General features: G+C 36.4%; 1 protein-coding gene across 14 annotated transcripts in view; it reads left to right on the forward strand.

Annotated features, from left to right (window-relative positions):
* Nucleotides 1–21,516, forward strand: part of NBEA (neurobeachin) — a 471,232-nt gene that overhangs the window by 431,297 nt on the left and 18,419 nt on the right. For 10 of the 14 annotated variants that reach the window (XM_033085485.1, XM_033085530.1, XM_033085514.1 and 7 more), the window contains 3 exons: nt 15,238–15,327; nt 16,809–17,001; nt 19,464–19,535. In XM_033085485.1, coding sequence (XP_032941376.1) covers nt 15,238–15,327; nt 16,809–17,001; nt 19,464–19,535 — 355 coding nt within the window. The remainder of the gene's footprint in view (nt 1–15,237; nt 15,328–16,808; nt 17,002–19,463; nt 19,536–21,516) is intronic. The other 4 variants (XM_033085506.1, XM_033085547.1, XM_033085558.1 and 1 more) reach the window with 1 other exon arrangement.

The raw sequence follows: 21,516 nt of genomic DNA on the forward strand, positions 1-21,516 counted from the left end.
AACTTTGATTATTTTGTACTATTTTTGGCCTGTTTTATTGGATGAAGAGATTATCAACAGAATATTAATGGATTTTTTAATGTTTTGCTCCGGGAACATGTTTGGATATAATATAATAATTTGTATGTATTTCTAGTGAGTTTCAGAGCTCTGTATCATTCTCTAAATGGAAAAGGGAGAGTTTATATTTGCTGTTACTTTGTTATGATAACTCCCTGTAGATCAAGAAGCAAAACACAGGGACTTTTTGAGGGTTAGGTATTTATTTCTGTACGTAAAGATTCCGGCAGAAGACACAGAATATAGGAAAAGATATATTAAATCAGATTATTCAATAAGGAATTAATATAAATTGCATGAGGTCAGTTACCACACAGTAATTGCCCAATATATAGACGTCAACTTGAACATTAATGTGTGTACTTTCACATGTTTGTTGTTCAGAGGAAAGGGTTTTCAGAAGGTGTTTGCTTCAGAATAACCAAAGCATTTTAATTATGCATTCAATTAAACGATGAAATTACTTTTTGGGTGGACCCAAAAAAGTAAGATGAGCCATTTATGACAAGGAATCAAAAATGATATTCTGATCCATAGTTCTCCAATTTTAAAACATCCTTCTACCATTGCTTAAAAAAATTATCCACAGTTAGATTAATGATTGATCATGATATCTCCAGTTAATGAATATATTAGAGATAAGAGATAGTCAGTGTTTTAAAGAATCCATGATTATCTGAATTCATGACCATTCCTGGATCATGCTGTTGCATGTTTATGGGAATTCAGATGCTTTTCAGAATCAAGAAAAGACACAGTCTCTTATAGTAAAAGAAATGGCCTTTTTTTGTCACATACAGGTGGGGCTTTTGTCCAAAATGGCTTATTAGAAGGTTTGGGATTTGTTTATAATTTATTTTACTTGTGATTAAAATGCTCTTTACCCAGGCAGAGCTAAGCACTATCACTCAATGAACACCCCCAGTTTTACACTGAGCGTTCAGACAGAAGAGCTGATGGTAACTTATTAAGCTGATGAGACTTGATTCAGTTTATTTATTACATATTTCAGATCATTCATTCATCAAAGGAATACTGCAGTGAATTTGTAAATAACCCACATTCCAGAAAAATATCTTTTAATACTTCAGCCTACTTGAAGTATTATTTGGAATAAATTGTTTCACCCATTCTCCTCTACATGTGCATTTCAAACCTTGGAGTCTTACCCAAACTGAGTTTAATGTTTTGCTGATAGGAAAAGAACATTAACCACAATTGCTCTCTTTTATTGCAGAAATATATAAATTATAGGTCTTGTGCATGAAAATTTCTTCTTTATTGTCTGAGGGGCTTTTTTTTTGTTTGTTTTTCTCCATATGGATGGCAGGTACCAATTATTGATTTTTAAAATTAGCAACAAGCATTTTCATATACATTTGAAGTAATATTTTATGCAAGAAAGAGAGATGTGGTGAGAATTACTGCAGCCAATTGTAACAGAAATAGCTGGAAGGGGCTTCTTTTTTCCTATTAGCACAGATTTCAGTTGTATTATGCTGTCATTACCTCAGCATAAATTAACCATTATTCAAAACATTTCCCACAGAGTAGTTTATTGGAGCAGATATTACTCAGTCTAAGTATCTAGTCATTCACTTAGAAAGATGCGAAGCTGAGCTTTCTAAATGTTTTAAACATATTGATAATGTGCCTCTTTAATGCCATTTTGATGCCTGTATACAGTATATCTATATTATTGTTTTCAATTTATGTCAAGAACAAAGTGAAGTTTTGAAGAATGTGTTCTGGGAAATAGTCCAAACAGAATTATTTCTTTATAAACGAAACCCTGCAAATAACTGAGAACATTTATTTTAAATGTAATAGTATAACCTTGTTCCAACAGTGAAGCTCTAATATACACTGAAACCTGATGAATGCTGTATGTGACACCTTTCAGTATGTGTGTTTTACCTACTTCCCCATCAGTCCTTTTTCAGATGTGAGTTTTGAAGGTTTGCCTGTTCTCTGAAATAGATCCTGTGTCCTGCAGTGGATAAATTGAAGGTTGGCAGATGGCTGGAGCCTCATCATAAGCACAATTGGTAGTAAAGAGTATGGGCTTTCAAAATCTCAGTGCACCTTCTTAAGGTGGGAACAAGACAGATGATTTGTGATAGAAAGACAGAGCTGAGAGCAAAGAGATAAGCCTGCATTTACTTTCTGTTCAGATGAAAAATGAAACCACTAATATTATATTGCCACATTCTTTACTTAATTTTATTTTGTTTACAAGAAAATATTTCATGCAAGGGGTTTGAGATTTCTTTTTTGTCAAAGCAGAACATGAAGCCACATTTTTCATTTTGTATAGTTTTATGTTTTTAAAACAAGAACAAAATACGCATTACTAGATACTTTGGTTTACTGAGCCTGTTCTGCTTTCCAAGCATTAAAAATGTCTTCAGTCATCATGTTTTATTTCAATAATAAACCAGAGAAAAAAACATCACAGCTTAAATGCATTCTTTGATGATTAAGTACCCTTTCCTCTTTTATTACTGCCCAGCTTTCAGAAGGCCTGTTCTGCTGTTTGCTTTCCTGTTTTCCTCATTTTCTTTTGTGTTTTCCTGAAGGGGAAGTTCTTAATTGTAAAAATAAGTAGAAATAAATATGATGTGTATGTTCTGCATAATGACTTTCTGAAACATGTGCAAGTCATTCTTCTGGCAGCAAAGGTCACTAATCATTTGAGGTATTAATAACATTTCTTTTCCACAAAAATTATATTCTCTAGACTTAATCTTATACCTTCATTTCTTTGCTTCTACGTAAAAGATGCCAGTGTCCCACCAGTTCAAAGACTACCTGGTTATGATTATCTGAATTCTTGTCAACTTCTCGCCAAATTGCTGCAGGGTATGAACAGTCACTGATAGAGCCCCTTTCTTTCAAGTTTTCGTTGAACTTCCTCATGATGTGTTATTTTCTATATGGGTTTACCAACAAGATTTCAGAGAGTTTAGGAAAGAGAATTCTAGTGTAGTGAGAGCACAGGGAAGACTGAATTAGGGACTGGATTTCAAGAACTTGACAGAAAATAAAAGTCAAAGCAGATGTGTGGCAGAAAGGCAGGAATACGAAGAGTTGCTCATGCCAAAGTATATATTGGGATATTGTTAGGTCTGGTGCCAGATTAACTAGCACTTACAGGGTCGAATTCAGATGTAAAAGTTCAGACATAATGGCAGAAATTTACAAAGATCTGTAGGCTGTATTTTGACTGTACATATCTCACAAGAGATATTGTAGAAGCATCATTAAATAGATCACCTCAGACTAGAATGAGCAAACACTGTGAAAATGGATTTTTAGGAAGAATGTACAATGTGGGAAGATGAAAAAAATGTGACTTTTTTCACTTGTACCTGTTATTTTGCTATGTTTTGTTATGGTGATCTCTTCAAGCATAACATCAAAACATCTGCTTTGTAAGTATCTGCATTAATCTGTGCCCCCCTTGATTACATTAACTACCATTCTATTACTGTATTTTTTGCTGTTTTAATTCAATAATGTATTTATAAATTTTTAATTTCTGAAAAATTAATGTAGAATTTCATTTTGGGGGGCTTTTTAAATTGATACATTATGGATGAAAATTTTTCCAGACAGCTAGGTTTTGGAGCTCTTAATTTTTTAAGACCCTGTCTGAGTCATTGATCCGTTAGTGATTTAAGTAGACCAAAACCAATGGGTTTAAAATTTGTGGTCAGTAGGTGTCCTGAGCATCTATCATGTATGGATTACTATCCAGCAAACATAGTTTGCTACTGTTCCTACAACCAAACCCAGTTGCATGTAATTGACCCCAAGTCACAAAAATTGCAGTAATTTCACGATTACAAGCCGCACTGTTTCGACCAAAATTTTGCTCCCACACTGGAAATGTGGCTTACACTCAGGAGCGGCTAATATGTGAATAATTTTCTGACATTTCCAACCCCGGAAGTGCAAACCGAGTCAGTGCAAACTGCCAAGTCAAGCACCTGCCAGTAAAACCCGGCATTTATGCGATTGTTACAAATTGGTTACTGTGTTGCACGGTGGGTGGAGCCGGGCTCCGTGCAGGCAGCATGGGCGGGGAGAGGTGGGGGAGCTCCCTCCTGCTGGCCCCGTGGCCCGGAGGGAAGGCAGGGGGCTCCGTGCTGCCATCCCCGCGGCTCGGGGGAAGGTGGGGCGCTCCCGTCCCCATGTGCTGCTGCCACGGGAGTGGGGCGGCTCCACCCCCGCCTCCCACCACCACCGTGGGTGCTGGTGGGCTCCGTGTCCCCCTGCCACTGTGGCGCAGCGCCGGGCCGGGGCGAGCGAGCCCAGCGGTGGCAGCGGCCGGCCCCGAGCAGCCCCGCCGAGCGGCAGCGCCGAGCCTTCACGGTCCAAGCCGAGCCAGTAAACCCCGCCATCCCGCGATTCTGTTACTATTTGGCAACTTTGTTGCACGCAGGTCCTCACTGCGAACGACAGAGCAGCTTATAATTGGGTGCAGCTTGTATATGGACAAAGAACGAAATGTTTGCCAACACCCAGAGATGCGGCTTATAGTCAGTGTGGCTTGTAATCGTGAAATTACTGCAAATATTGTCCTAAATACTCACAGTTCTTTTTTTATTTTTTAAATTGCCAAATTTGTCTGGAGATGACACAAAATGTGTAGTAGTTTTACAGAATAGAATGCAAACATACGTGTATTTCCTAAGACAAAAGAAGGGGAGCTTAGAGAAGGGAAATGTAACTGAAGTGGAAGAAGAGTAAGAAAAAAACTTGAGGCTTTTTCTTATAAAAAGAATAAACTCGATGGACAGAAAAATCACAGAAGAGGTGGAAGTATTGATGTATTTTTTTATTTAAAAAATAATTCCCTCACAAACTAGGCTTGTCATTGCAGAAACTTTACATGCATTTATTGTTTATTTTTTAAAGGTTTAATTGTTAATTTTTAGAGGCTAACAATTTAGCTTTTAAAAGAAAAAGCATAGTTAAAATCATCTGTAAGCAAGCACTGTGAAAGCTCTGAGTCACAGAAAAAATATTAATTAGAAAAAAATGGACGAAGTTTCAAAGTTTCAGTAAAAAATCCTACTGGTGTTACTGTTGCCTTTTTATGAATAGGATGCCTATGCTTAAAGGATTCTGTGCTCCAAAAATTGCAATTAAAAACATACAGTGTCTTAAAGAAAACAAAGGATGAAGAGAGCTAATAAATAGAAATAAACCTGATGAGGTCACAAACACATTTTCTCTTCTATCTGCACAGAGTAAAATTTTGCAGTGTGTTAAGAGGCAGTACACTATTAGGATGACATAAGCATCTCTGAAAACCATGGGAAATAGCCCAGTGCTACTTCTTTGACTTCAATCCCAATTGCTCCCCAAGGACTTAACAAGTCTAGGGTGCTTGTATTTTATTCTCATCCTGGTTAGGTTTTCTTTTTTTTTTTTTTTTTTTTCTGGCAGCTGTGTGGGAAGCAGCAAGCCAGGCTATTTCTGCTTCTGTGACCATGCATGGCTTATGAAATAGTCATTCATCTTGAAAGTCAGGGATCCTTCAGAATTATTAAATCCCAGCATTTCCTCAAAAATGCTAGTTTTTTTCACTTGCTGCATTGGCCTGTTTAGTGCTGTGAGTGGAGGTTAGGCTGACTACTTCTGCTTTCTGGACCAGGCTATGAAATACGGACAAAGATGCTCAGTTTTGCTGTTTTGACCAGACTGCAGTTTGCTTCGTGTATTTTCCCCCAAGAGGTCTTCATGAACAGTAGAATTTCTTTCTTCTGTGTCAGTGGAGAGGAAAATAAGAAATTTTTCACAAGAGTGAAAAGTGCTCACAAGTACCTTGTCTCTTTTGTAGCATCTTTACTCCTGCACAGGATCTGGAGCATTATTATTGCAGGACAATGAATATGTAACACCACTGAACAGAATAACTAGGTTCTGCTTTTGCTTTCAGCTCAGCATTCTGGTCAGTATAAATGATCATGGTTCAGTGATGCGTGAGTTTAAGATCTTTTAAAAATTATTTTTAAATAATGGAACCAAAAGCAGTATTAAGTTTTGTCCAGAATAAAATCTTGCATGTGCCATAGAGTGTAACTGGACCAGTCAAGGTGAGCAGGCTCTCTGTCTCAAAAGAAAGAATAATGAGGGATGAAGGAGAGGAAATGGAATTCCTAGGAAGGTGGGCATTTACACCACTCCTGTCTTCTCAAGGGAGGGAACAGGATAAGAGAAATGAACAACAGAGAGGAAAAGGATAGAATAGACATTTGGAGCTTTTGTTGTGGAGGAGGAGGAAGAGAAAGGGTTAGAAAGGCAGTCATTGGGAGCCTTATGGAAATGAGGGAATTACCATAGGAACAGACAGCTCTTGGTGTGGTTAATGGAGAGAAATTATATTTGTGGCCTTCCCAAAACTTTATGGGATTTTTAGCCTTGACCTTTGGGACTTATTTTTTATCTACTGAATTCATTGAGACATTGCATAGTACAATCTAGTTAGGCATCTCTAAACAAAAACTGAGACTTTATTTTACATACTTTTGACTTGTAAAATTTAGCAGACATCTAAATGCAGTTGATGGTGTATTGAAAAGTACTACTGGTAATTTTAAGCCTGGCACAGCTGGAACTTCAGTCTTTCTTGCTGTCATACACTGCCTTTCACATGTGGAAACAATTGTAGCATCCCAGACAGAAGCAGCGGTTTTATATTTTTTTTAAATGTCTGTAAATTTTAGTGACTGCCAGCTAAAGGATGATAATGACAAGTTTTGTTGTTGTTGTTTTTTGGTTTTTTAAAATTATTTTATTTTATCTTTTGTAGACTGAAAATCTGTAGTGGTTTCAGTGAGAACTTGTATTAAAAAAATTAGAAGACTTTTTATTTTTTACTCAAGAAAATGTAACAAATTTATCTGTGCTTTAGAAAAACCTTGAAATAACTATTCATTATTGGAGGTAGTGCACTTCGAATTATAGGAACCTTTTTAAAAAACAATGTATGTCACATAAGTTTCCTTTGTTTGAAAAAAAAACCCAAAAAACTCAACAGACAACCATCTCAAAGATCTAAAACTATGAATTAAGGTTTCATCATCCTGGCTTGTATTTCATACACAAAAGAGAAAAATAAATTCGTTAAGGGATGACATAATGGAAACACTTGGCTTAACAGCAAAGACTCCTGAGTAGGAATGCCAAGAAATATGCAAAAGCTAAGACTGTAATGATAGATTTTTTTAAAAAAAGAAGACAGAAAGATGCAGGCAAGAATACTTTCTAAATGAGTATAAGTAACTAGAAGAACTTGAATTTCCTGAAACTTTAAACTGGCAACACAAACTCAAGTAGAAAGAAAAGGTTTGGGCTGACTAGAACATGATGTTCAGAGTCAGATCTTGCTAAGGCCTAAGAGTGAGGACTTTTTCATAGTAATAGGAGTTATACAATAAAAGTAATGTTGAGAAAATGCATTTGGTTTGGTTTGGTTTGGTTTGCAAATACAGAATAGGATACCCCTGCAATTTTATATGTTATAATGCTTTGATTACCATCCTGTAAAGAAGTAGTATCAAAAGGGGAATTCCATGTTGCAGCAGTCCATTTTAGTAGTTTGCATTGCAGGATCAAGATGTCAAACAGAAGTTTGTCCAAAGTCCTAAACACCACATGGGAAAGATCATCTAGACTGGCCTCTCACCCAGCAAATCACATAGAGGTTTTTCCCATTTAATCTTTTGGATCTGATCATCAGGGTTGGTATCTGAATAATGAAGAGGATATGGAAGTGTTTTCTTATATAGGTAGAGTTTAGGTGATAAGAAATTATTTCAGACAGTCACCTTAAATATTTGTAATCCAAAAACAACAACAATTTTTTGTTGTTGTTTTAAAATAAATGAATGAATGTCTTTGGAAAAGATGAAATTGTTTTTCAAATTGAGAGGATTCCTTGTTTCTGAGGTGCTTATTAGGTGCTCATTGGAAAATTATCTAAGGGCAATTTTCAGTTTCTAAAAATAAAAAATCCTGATTCCCTAGGTTTCAAAACTTTAACTATTTGTGTCATTAAGTTACATATTGGATGAATTATTGAATCATGCTCTTATATCTCTTAAAAATTACTTTAGCAGTAAAATATTTTTTAATCTTTGTACTTAGTAATTTAATGATCAAAGAAAGCAACGTTTTTTTTACAAACTTGATAGAGATTTGGACGAATGATGACAGAGCAATGATTTAATTTGGCATGATATCAATGAACACAAGAATTTCAGTAAACGTTACCAATCTATATAGGACAGAAATAATTATAAACGTGAACATAAGAAATATAATAGTTCAACTGAAGACAATAATGCATGAAATGAGAATAATAATGGGTTTTTTATGTGGTGGGTGACCTCATTACTTTCTAAAGCTACCTGAGGAGAGGGAGTGGGTAGGGAGATGGCAGATGCTGAGCTCTCCCCTCTGGTATTCAGGGACACATGAAAATGGTTCAAAGTTGTGCCTGGGGAAGTCTATACTGAACATTAGGAAGCTTTTCTTTGTTAAGTGTGTGGTCAACCACTGTACCAGACTTTCTGGAGAGATGGCCCAGAAACCTCTCAGTGTTTAAGAGGCATTTGTATAATACCCTTAACAACGTTCTTTATCTTTTGGTCGGCCCTGAAGTGGTCAGGCAGTTAGACTAGATGATTGTTGAAAAATTCAAGTTTAGGCTGGACTATACAAAAGAGAGAGAAAAAACAAATCTTGTCTGTATTTGTAAACAAAATTATGAATTCTTCAGTTCCAGGATATGTTTAGGTTTTTGCACAGCATGAACCCTACAAGCAAAAGGATGCTCCCTACTCACCTTTGTATATAGGCAAACAACATGGAACAAAAGGAATTGTTTGTCATGGTCTGGGAGCAAGACCGACATTTTTTAAAAATCACAGCTATAAAAAGAATGTGATGGAATGAGCAGTGTGACCTGAGAAGCCACAATAACCACGCAAACCTTATGGAGGAATTTGGTGTTAAATGTTTTTGCTTAAGAGTAGAACAGATTTTTTAAGTTTTAGTGTAATTTAATGGGAATTTTTTTTTATATCAGTGGTATATTTCTTTGTTCCAGGCAGAGTTGGAAGGGACAAGAATGAGAAAAATTATAGGATTTTTCTTTTCCTTCTGGTATAGTTAGGAAGGGAGGGGAGCACTCAATTCCTTGATATCAGCCCTTTTCAGCCTAAGGAGGTTCTCCCCGATTTTCAGGGGAATGGAAGCATTTGTGCTCAAGCACGTGGAACTTTACTAGTGAGAGAATGCATGAAAGAGTAAGGAAGACTTTTAGCTAAACCTGTCCTGCCTGCAGGATATTCATCTTTATGGTATTTTTACTTCATCTGCTTTTGTTTGTGAAATGTATTGAATTTATTTCCCACTTGCAGTCCATTAACCAAATGTTTGCTTAAGCTGGCAGATTGTTTAAAATATTTTTTTTTTTGGCATGAAAGTCATATTGGAGTACCAGGGGAAAGGATGACAGAGATATAAAGGTGAGAGAGGGGAGAACTAGGTACAATTGGTAGCTTCATGAGATAAATGTGAGAGGCAATAGGCATCACTCCCTGAGACAAACAAGATCACCAACATGACTCACGCCTGTAAAGGGGAGATCTTACCTTTCACATTCTCATTCCTTTCATAGCACTCTCTCCTTTCACAAGGGAATGGGGAAGAAGTTCAGGGGTGGACAGCTCTGGGGGAAGCTTTGAGCTGTTGTGTTTTGCTAGGGAACCATTTAATTGCACACAGGATCCAGTGCAGTACCTCCTGTGAGGGGAATGAGCTTAAGGATGCCCCTTCTCCATTGTTAAATTAATAAAGTAGTGACCTGTGGAGAAAATCTATTTCAGTGCCCATCTTTCAGTCCCTTGAGTATCCTGATTAAATAACTGACTGTATTGAAGCCTCCAGAGCAGTTGAGTCATTGCTTGTGTTTAAACTGCAGCACTTTCCTCCAAACATACAGTAATAAAATGGAATTCAATACTCTTAATCAACTTATCAAAAATCCTGAAGATATTGGTGCTGCTTAACATCTGTAGATGCACAGATAGAAGCAATGTCTCACACCACTCATACAAAACAAAAACACTCCAAGCTGTTTATGCTACCCACCAAAGGGCTGTCAATCTTATTTGCTCTGAAGAAGACAGTGCTTGGGGGCTGTTGAGTGTTCTGCCTGCGCAGGAGGGAGAGTACATAAAGGATTCCTATGTTTACTTGGATGTGAAAATGAAATAAACTTTCAGGAACAGCAGTGTCGATGACTATTGTTGTGGTGCATATTTCTCAAATGCCTACAGATTTTCACTCTTCATTGCACTCAGTTCCCATGCACAGGGGAAAATGGATTACAGAAAAATTTCAATGTGGTAACAAAGAATAAAACACCCCAGGATTATGGGAATTAGTAGTAAGAAGCCTGAACATGTAAAAAAAAAAACTCATAAAACATAGAGAAAGATAAAAATTTTAGAAAGTTTACTGATCATTGTGGTAATCTGTGAAGATTAATGAAACATAGAGTACTTCACATAAGAATAAAAATGTTGCCTATCTACAGCACAATCTGATTTTTAGGAATTTCTTTCCTTCATGATTTATAATAAAAGTGCTCATGCTTTTATGTTTTTTGTGTTAGGTAAATCACCAGGCATCTCTCTCAGCAAAAGGAATTTTACAAATTAAACAAACTGTTAATATCTTCTGTGGTGATTTTATCTTCATTTCTAAAGAACCTTTTTGGAGAAAAAGTATGTTAAAAAAAACCTGCTCCATGGCTTACCCTTTTTGCAAAGGTGTGTCAGCAAGCAAACATAACCTTAATTTCTGTGATGTTTCAGATGAGTCACTTCTAGCATTTGCATTTAGATTAAGACTGTGCTTCTGAAATTAATATGCCAACCACCCCTATTTACCATCCTCTCCTCTCCTCTCCTCTCCTCTCCTCTCCTCTCCTCTCCTCTCCTCTCCTCTCCTCTCCTCTCCTCTCCTCTCCTCTCCTCTCCTCTCCTCTCCTCTCCTCTCCTCTCCTCTCCTCTCCTCTCCTCTCCTCTCCTCTCCTCTCCTCTCCTCTCCTCTCCTCTCCTCTCCTCTCCTCTCCTCTCCTCTCCTCTCCTCTCCTTTTTGCTGTGCATCTCTGTTTCTGTTGTTCCACTTCTTCCTGGTGCAGGCATTGCCTTTGACCACTAAAAGTAATTCTTACACCTTAAGAAGCAGAGTTAATGGATTATTTAGTAACATTACTTGTATTTACTTTAATTAGAATTAAAAAATAAACCCAGATACTTCAGTAGACTGAATAATGAAGAAAGCAGATGTACTGAACTCTTCATTCCATGGGAAACTGAGACTAAGGCCTCATCCTCCAGGGTGCTGGGCAGCATCCCAATGTCCTTGTGAACGTGCAACCTACACTTAAGCATAAAAATTGGAAACCAATAAATTATGTTCTTTGAGCAAAATACATTGAGGATATTGATCTTTGTATTATTCATAAGTTTCAATTATCTGATATATTGATTTCTTGACCAAAACGTATGCAAATATATAATAGATGTTTCTTTATATTACTTTAAAATGACCATTATTAAGTTCTATGAAGTTGTGTTTTGTTTGAGTGTATAAATTAGCTTGTGAGAGATTGACTAATTTTAAACTTGGAATTGCCAGCAAGTTTGCAGATTTTTTTTTCCTCATTCTAACCTATTATTATCAAATAATGTGCTAAGAGCCATTTTATTTTTCTGAATACATGATCATATCCTAACAGATACTCCCTGAAGTGTCTGGAGTACAAATCTCATTTTATGTGTATTAAAAACAGTAGGGAATCTCAAATCAGCTCACTAAATAGCTTTTCTGCAGCACCTTATTGAGGAAGAGAAAACTAATATAATTGCCATTTTGCTGTTCTGAAAGCTTTAAATCTGGCAGCCACTGAATTCTGAGCTTATATTGTTTCTTCATGAGGGCCATTTGAAGGTGAAATGAGAATAAATTTTATTTTATTAACATTTTTATTAAATGGACTTAAATGTGTGTCCCAGGGAGTGGTGTTGCACTTTACACAAAATACTCAAGATCTGATGGGAGAAAAGAAATTGATTAATTAGAATGAAATGTTTAAGACCAATAAATAAATCTGAAGTTTGATGATTTACAGCTCAAGAAAAACCATGGTGTACACTTACCAGTTTTCAGATTAGTTTTAGATACAGCCAGAGTTCTCTTGTAAACAAATCAATGTATTACATTATTATTCACAGATCTGTTTTGTACCTGCTTTTCATTTTGTGTCAAGTTATCTGATAGGAGGCAGCATTAGGAATACCCTTGGGCCAGTCACTTTATCTCTGTGTGCTTATGTTTATCTTCTGTGTTAAGTTTTGACAAGGTTTTTCTGTCCTTTGTGAGTATTGTGAGCTCCAGAGAACAATGCCAGTGGTAGCTGTGCACAGCAGTGGTCTCAGTGCAGTAGCTGAATGTTATGGGTTATTTTTTAATAAGCATTGTTCAGTTTCTTTAAGGCTTCTAAGAGGTGTCAGTTTTACAAATGGTATTTTGACTGAAAGGGATAACATTACTATCCATGGGATGGGGGGACAGGCAGTTGTCTTGTAAATGCAAGCCAGCAAAATTATTCAATATTCCCTGAATATCAAGGTCTTGGTTCTGCATTTGTTCTGGTTACAAAAGGATTTGACATTAACTTAAATGTTTTAAAATTATGGGAGCATAGAGTGTGTGACCATTTACCAGCCCATCTTCAGCTGTGAAATAGCAGCTGTTTTGATCGTTACATTTTGAGTGTCCATTCCTCATAATCTGAAAAATTCATGTGAGTTTGTTATTGCATTCTGCTTCTCTTTCTCCTCCTCTATTGCCTCCATAAATCTACTTGAACTGAGAGGGAAAGCAAGAAAAATTTATTTGTGCAGAATTTACAGACAAACAATCAGAATTTGCCAAGACCGGACAACGTGAAAGTAAATGTGTAAATTAGAACTGGACTGCATTGAAAAAAATGAATAATTCATTTCAGTGTTCCTGTGAGAGAACATAAGTATCATTTAAGGGATGACTATAAAGGGTAGGAGAGGAAGATCTGGGTTTTTTTCATTATTGCTGTCAAATACACTTCACACTCTTATTTCAACATAGAATTCTTTCAAAAATTAGAATTAAATTAACCTTGATAATTATTTGAAAAAAAACAAAAAATGGAAATTACTTTTCTGAAAATATCAGCAGATATATGTGGGAGTATATATTACACTGATATTGTTAATTTTTGAAATTGTAATTTTGAAAATAAAATTCACAAAGCGGTATAATTAATTTTCCTTCTTCTCACCTGGCAAATCAGTTCTGAAGTACTGAATGCAATAGAAAATATTATCTTTATGTGACTCGAAGTGAATTCCCTATTTCTGTGTAAAAATGTCTGCATGAGTGAAGGTATTTACACATTGTGTAAAGAGATACTACTTGTATGGTATGTATAGGTAACTGCTGTATGGATATATACACATACATACACATATGTCCACACAGATGTGTTGGTTTTGAATAAAAAGTCATCTGTAATTTGAAATTAATTCATTATTAAATGATGTTGATAAAACCTGAGATACTCACAATTTCCTAAGAAACAGTCTGTGCCTTGGAGGCTAAAGTTCACTCTGAATTAGTGAGCAAACCAGAAATCACCTGTACTGGTATAATTACAGCATCAAATGTGCTGGGGATACAATCCATTGAAAGTCCTTCAGCTGCTTGACTGGACTTTGCATTAAGTTTCTTTTTCAGCAAATGTTTGTTTGTGGTATTCCATTATATACCTGTCAGTCTAGGGCATTACGAGTGGTGGACATCAGTGACCTGTAAAGAAATCTCTCTCTGACGTCGGCTCTTAGATCTATGCTGTGGAGTAAAGCACAGATTGGCTCGTAGGAATGACAAAATATGTACATTAAAAGGATTCTCCTGTATCCTGAAGTATTTATGGTGCTTCTTACTGTTTTATGTCTGAAAGAAAAAACAAAATTTAACAAGATAGTAATATTTTTGGTGGGTTTTCATGTTAGTTCTTTGCAGCCAGTGAAAAATTCACAAGAAGAATATTAAGGGTCAGTAGTTCAGGCTACAGTATATATATAGGTACATAATGCACTGTGCATTTCAAAATCTGACAGTTTAGTTTACTAGGAAAGCTTTATTCTCGATTTTACAAGGTCAAATAAAATAATACCTGTCTGAAAAATAAGGAGTAATCTCTAACAGTATTGTTTCTTCAAGTAACAATATTTTGTCAAAATTTTGAAGAATGTATCTTAGATATATTTTTGTTTGAATTAATTGTTTGAGTAGCAGAAGAATTTCAGTATATGTGCTTTATTCTATTATCTATAGAATTAGTCAAGATTTATTCTGAAATTCGACTTGTCTTAAAGAATGCATTTAAATTGCAAAGTTTTCATTTCTAACCTGTGAAGCCTGAAAGCCCATGAAAAAATGCAAAAAAATTAAGGATGAAATAAATATTCAGTGAATGTGTGCAAATTGGAAAGGTTTCTACATTAGTCTTAATGTGCCTGAAAAGATTTGTTTCTGGATTTTTTTTCGTTTTCACCTACTAATGTTGTTGAAATATTACCTTTTGTTTTTATTATATTTCATATGTAAATTTTGTTTCTTGGTTTTCTTTTCTTTCCCCCCATGTAAGATTCCAGAGGCTTATTTTATTAGAGATCCTCATACTTTCCTCCTAACAAAGGACTTTATTAAGGTATATATGTCCTTTTTAATGCAAAGAACCCCCAAAAGCTCTCTCAAGACCTGAACTGCATGTCCTCACAGGTTAACATTTTCGCATATAACGCCAGTTGCTGTAGATGAGAATGGTTAGTTGGTTAACTGAAGCATGCTTGAAAGGAGAAGCAAAGCTTGTCTACAAAATACTAACACTTGGATGAGTCTGCAGCCTGGGAGGAGAGCACCGGGTGAATTTTCTGGACTTTTTTCATGGCTGACTTGGGATATGCCTGCATTGTCACACAGTGTGTTGACCTCTCTCCTTGATGCATATTGCTCCTGACAGTCCCTCTCCTTTGCCCGCAGGCCATGGAGGCGCAGATACAGAACTTTGGACAGACGCCATCGCAGTTGCTCATTGAGCCCCATCCACCTCGGAGCTCTGCCATGCACCTGGTGAGACATGACTGCTGGCTGGGAATGCATTCCCTTTGAACCTTAGGTTCCCTTGTAGGTCATAAACTACTCATTAAAGCAACACTTTTAATGCCCCCCATTGCCCATGCAACCATGCTAGCTTCAGATAGCAACAAATCACAGGGCTCTAGCAGCGCATGGCGGAGGTGTGACTAGCTTTAGCTTCATATAGTCCTGGATTTTCCATCTTAAAAAATATAAACTTGATAAATATATATATGCAGTCTTGTTTCTGCAAGTGGTGTGAAGGACTGCAGGCTTTCCTTAGAGTATGTTGATTTGTTTTAAAGGATGCGTTGCTAGGGGCTGATTTATGAACAATGTCTGCTCGACAAAAATGAAGTATTGGAGTTCAAATCATACTGGAATCCTCCTGCCCATTCCACTGGAAGAATGAAATGTATATTTTGAGTTTCAATTCAAACTCCAAAATTAATTTCCATCACATTCTTCTCTATGCTTCTCGCAAAGAATCGTATGAAATAGCCAGACTGAACAAGACAGATTTCTGTGCCCCCGAGTGCCTTCGATAAAATGCTTAGAGCTAGGCTTTTCTTTAAGCTTTGTAAATCAACAGTAATACATGCAGTAGTTTCAATCATTTTATCTATCTATAAGGAAATCTCCCTATCTAGCTGTACTCTGTGAAAGTGGAAATAATCTGGAAGTGGTTGTTGTATTATTTTAAGTGTGTACACATCAAACTTAGGAAATATTTATTTTATATTCTTAAGATACAGATAATATATTTTTAATAATTCAAGGTGATAAGCAGAAAAGAATATTTGACCTTTTAGAAATATTTCATTTTAGAAAGTTCATTTTGTTATAACAGTGGCTGAAAAAAACCCTCTTGAAACCAATACTCAATAGCTATCTTTATCCTTGTACAAACAATTGTGTCATTTGTAGAATCATGAAACAGGCTTATGGTATTATAACCTTATTAGGTTACAGACTCCCTAATAAGCATATGCTTTGCATAGAATTGAATTGTCTTTCTTTGGAAGTATTTCATATGAGGAATTCATTAAAAAAAATATCTGTGAGTTTTTGAGTAACTCTTAAAATTTCTTTTTTTCAACTGTTGTAGTTTATAGGATTAATATTTATTATGTATTAATTTATTAACTCATTAAGACATATCACTATTTTATGAATATTAACTACTGAATAATTTTACATTTTACTGTATGCTAATTAATGCTAATGGGAATTTTGTACCCTATAATGATAACCCTTACTGTACCTATTCTCTATTTATCCTCGTGTAATGTTCCAATAATAGCTTGTGATCTTGCTCTCCTCCATCACTAGAGTAGATACACAGGTACTGTTGTTTTCCCTGTATGTGCACATGCTTGCCTGCTCTTTTTTAACCTCGTTATCCCTCAGACCTCCTCACTAATTGTGTTATCCCTTCTGTTTTCTTCTGCTCTCTTCTCCTTTCTACTCAACAGTGTTTCCTTCCACAGAGCCCCCTCATGTTTAAAGATCAGATGCAGCAGGATGTCATCATGGTGCTGAAGTTCCCATCAAATTCCCCTGTCACACACGTGGCAGCCAACACGCTGCCCCACCTGACCATCCCTGCCGTGGTGACTGTCACTTGCAGCAGGCTATTTGCAGTCAATCGGTGGCACAACACAGTAGGTAGGTGCTCGCAGGCACGCTTCATTCAGATCTGAAGACCTCAACAATGCCGCTTTAATTTTGAATGCAATTTAGCTCACCCGCCTGCCTCGGCACCAAAATTTACTGTTTCTTGTGGTTTGTGTCAAATAATCACAGCTTCTGTTTTCTCTGGTGTCCTTCCTAGAAACACTCTCCTTAACAGCAGCACATCACCATGGCAGCCAATCGATTTGTGGTTACTTCAGGATTTGATATAATGCTTTTCAGGAGACTGCTGTTGCTCTCAATACAGCAAATATTAATATGTCCCAGGTTTCAGGACTTACTGGCATACTGGAGAGTATATATCCCTATCTACTGCTTGAGAGCAATTTCAGGATCTTGTCATAAGCCTTCTCCTGGGTCATTGCTGGATTATCTGGGACCCTAAGCAAGCCTAAGCAGCCAGACACGGAACTATTCTGAGAAGTTTCCTCATTCCCTCACAAAAACCTATCCAAGGGAGACATCTCAAAATTCTCTTCCAGCCCCTCTGCTCACCTCTGCATATTGCCATTAGGACTGTCCATGTCACCTGGACATGCAGGTGATAAGACTGTTCCAGGAATCACTAAATAGGTGGTGGGGCCATGAGGTACATGAGGGAGCAAACAGTTTGATTTTCTCAGGTAGTTTCCTGCAGCAATAGCCCTTATGCTGCAATATCTGGAAGCATTTATAATACTCCATCAGGTGCAAATACATTACATGTAAAAAATGTTTTTTTCCCATTTCTTTAAAAGAAAAGGCAAATATCTAGAGGGGAAAAAAAACCAAACAAGAATTTTTTAAAGTATTTTGTAACAACGTCCTCAATGGAAGGTTCTAATGTCAGGAATGATTCAGAGGTGCAGAAACTGTCCTGTGTTGTTTTAATACACCTTTGACTGACATTGATTGACTAATTCCTAATTATTTTCCCTCAATTTTTCAGGGATTCTGTCCAAATACTCGATACCCCTCATCATTCATGTCTCCTCTATTTGAGGAAGCTTATTTAGCTCTGGAGTAGCCCTTTCTCAGATTGTCAAGTCAAGAGAACCCAAAATACCTATGCATACTTTACTGTGAAGGAATTAATCTCATTGATATTGTGGTATTCTGGAGTTCAAGGGTTTCCCAAAAAAGTGTCATTTGAAGTCCTTTAGTTTAGCTGAAGCTTAGTTGGTCTTCATGATGCATATGACGGTAAGGTTTTAAGTGTTCCTCTGTACTCTTGTAAAATATAAGTCAGGTTTGCAAACATTTAGAATTCATGGTGTGAACCAAACAAAAATTAAATTTCACACCATTTTTAAATCTCTGGTCTAAATTGGGGGAAAAAATACTTTATAAATATAATAGAAAGAGAGGAAAATGAAACTGTTTAGAGAATTGAACCTCATTGTAATGATTTTCTTAACTTTTACATTGTGCTTGGCAATGTTGCTTATTTTGCAGGAGGCTAATCCAAGACAGGGTATCAATTTCCTACTATTGCCATAATATTATTTTAATAAAGAATAACTCTAGTATAAAATATAGGTTTATCTACAGAAATGTATGTAGAGCCTTGGAATTAATAAACAGCAGGAGGCATATACATAGACATTTCATAATAGAAGTGAATGAATCTAATAGCGGTGAAGATCTGTCCCAAACTGCTTGGGTTTTGAAAGAAGAGACAGAAAGAAGTCAAGGAGAAGTTCTCAGAGTAGTGTCTTTTTGAAAATGGCAGAGCTAGCTTTTCTTTTACCTCTTCCAGCTGTCTATTGTACTAGTAGAAAATTGATTTTATTCATCAGAAATCTGTATGTCCTATTATATAAGGTATTCTTGTGCAGTGTGGCAGTTTGTGACAAAAATTATGTTTTCAGTAGTGACTTTGATTTACATACCACAGAAGGTGCTCAGAAGAGCCAAACAAATGCTATCTCTGCATGAGAGCAGATAACATAAAATTTGCAGCCCCTGGTGCACATTTGAACATCTTAAGGACTGCTCAGAATAGAATTAACAGGAATAATCGTGGCACATTTACTGTAGCCTACAGTTGTACATCTAAACATTTTAGATAAATCCATGAAAAGATCCAAGTTTCTGTCACATACAAGTTTCCATATGTAAGAAACTCATAACAAGGTTTAATCTAATTAACTTTATTTTCTTGCTAAGATCTTTGCTCAAAAGTTTCAAAAATATCTCTTGTACTATTTTAAATGCATGTATGTGGCTGCAAAAGTTGTGATGCAGTTGACTCTTCTACATTTATAGTTACTTTTACATAAAGGAAGAATTAACAAATGCATATTTGTGTAGCACAGAGGAAGAAATCTTAATAATAAAACAAATAGCAAAAAGTTACTTTCTAAAAATATATAATAATCCAGTAATGAACTTTTAGACCTCGAAAAGTCGTGTCAAAAGGTTTCTATGTGCTTTATTCTTCCTTCCATGTGTAGGCCTTCGGGGAGCCCCAGGATATTCCTTGGATCAAGCCCATCATCTTCCAATTGAAATGGATCCATTGATTGGTATGTCAAGATGAAAATGTAGCAATATATTTGAAATTGGCGTTTTCAGGAGTTATTGATTAAGTTGTATTTATATGTTCTGCTTCATTTAACACAGAAAATAGGAAAATATTTATTCTTGTCAGTCCTGGAAAACTAAAAGCATTAGCTATTGATGCTGAATGAATTACATGAGTGCTATTTGTTATTAACATCACCAGCAACTGGTATTTAAGAAACTACCAATTAAGTCAGTTACCTTGTCAGCCCATATCTATAATTCTGGTCTCTTAGCAGGTCACATTAGTAAAATAAAACGTGAGGCTCCTGTGGAGTTAGTGCTTTTTTTTTTTTTTTACAGCCAGCACTATGTTTAGCAGTGCAGATGCAGATCCATTTATTTTCATTCACTTTATGATTTGGATTTAGTTAACAATGCTAATCTAATAATGAAAGACTGTATTTTGAATTGATAGTATTTTTTAAAATTCAGAATTTCTGAGAAAGTGAATTATTTGAGAAATAGTATCTGCTGAAATTTTTAGATTGCAGGACTTCCAAACAATCATGAATTTTCATTAATTGCACTTACTTGATTTGTAAGGGGGGAGGGAGTTCAGTGATTTGAAACAGAAATTGGGAATAAGGAAGGTTCTTAGGGGTAAGTTTGCAGCATTGCTGAGGGAAAAAAAATACCTTTTAAAACATAGCCAGATATAAAATTATTTTTTTGTCTGTGTCAATATTCATTTTCAAAAGATTTACATAGAAGTACCTCAGGAGAATTAGCTTCCTCATTCTGTGTGCTTCATTTGATCTCATATAATGACAATGGTTTTCTCTTTAGTTTTTTCTCTCACAAGCTAAGTCACAACTATTGTGCTCATCTGTTTTGGAAATCTGAGTAATTTGCTATTCATTATCTTTTAGCTGGTGGACATACAGGGTCTGGTAATTTAAATATGTGTTCTTAGAATGTATATAAACATGATATTAACTTCCACAAGCAATTTTAAAATAGAATGGAGTGAGGGGGTTTTGACTGAATCTTTTATTTCATGCAGCTGTGAGTAGGGTAAGTAGAATAGCAAAAAGTAAGGGCAAAGTCAGATTATTATCTGCATTAAATTGTGTTCTTGTGTTAGGAGGAACATATTTCTTGGAGTAATTTTTACCTCCCTAACTTCTGGCAACTGAAGTTAGTTGTCAAGACTCCCTCCATAACTACAGTAGAAAGACAAACTCTCCTCTGAAGCTGTCTTGCACTTAGACAGCTATTACAGTGTGAGATGACTTGTCGTGAAAAAATATCTTCTTCTCCAATGAGACTGGATGGAATGGATAAAATTAACTTAGATTATGTATTCAACTTTCAGAAAGTTAGTATTGAGATGGAACACACGTCTATGGTGTTGCCATATCTTGTCTGTTGTGTCACAGGGACGACGGAGCCCATTAGCTGGGGACTCCCAGTCATTAGTATCCTTCTAAACAATTGTGTTTGGCAGTTGGATTGGTGGGATTTTGCATGAACCTTTTCCTTCTGTCCAGGGGAGTTTCCAGGTGTCATTACCCCTTTTAAAAGTACTGTCTGTGGCCTGGGCCCGTGCTTGAGGAGCAGATGATAAGACTTACTTTTCCTGTACCGGAAAATCACATTAGGTTTGAATAGATTTATGGAATCATAAAATATGCTGTGTTGGAAGGGACCCATCAGGAGCATCAAGTCCAGCTCCCGGTCCTGTGCAGGACTTCCCCAAGAGACACACTATGTGCCTGAGAGCAGTGTCCCAGCTCTTCTTGAATTCTGTCAGGCTGGTTCTCTGACTACTTCCCTGAGGAGCCTGTTCCAGTGCCCAAAGACCCTCTGGGTAAAAAAACATCTTCCTAATATCCAACCCAAACATCCCCTAACTCAACTTTATGCCTTTTCCTTGAGTCCTGTCCCTGGTCACAAGAGTAACGAGATCAGTACCTGCTCCTCCGCTTCCCCTCATGAGGA

The sequence above is a fragment of the Catharus ustulatus genome, chromosome 2 (genome assembly GCF_009819885.2).
Source record: "Catharus ustulatus isolate bCatUst1 chromosome 2, bCatUst1.pri.v2, whole genome shotgun sequence".
NCBI lineage: Eukaryota > Metazoa > Chordata > Aves > Passeriformes > Turdidae > Catharus > Catharus ustulatus.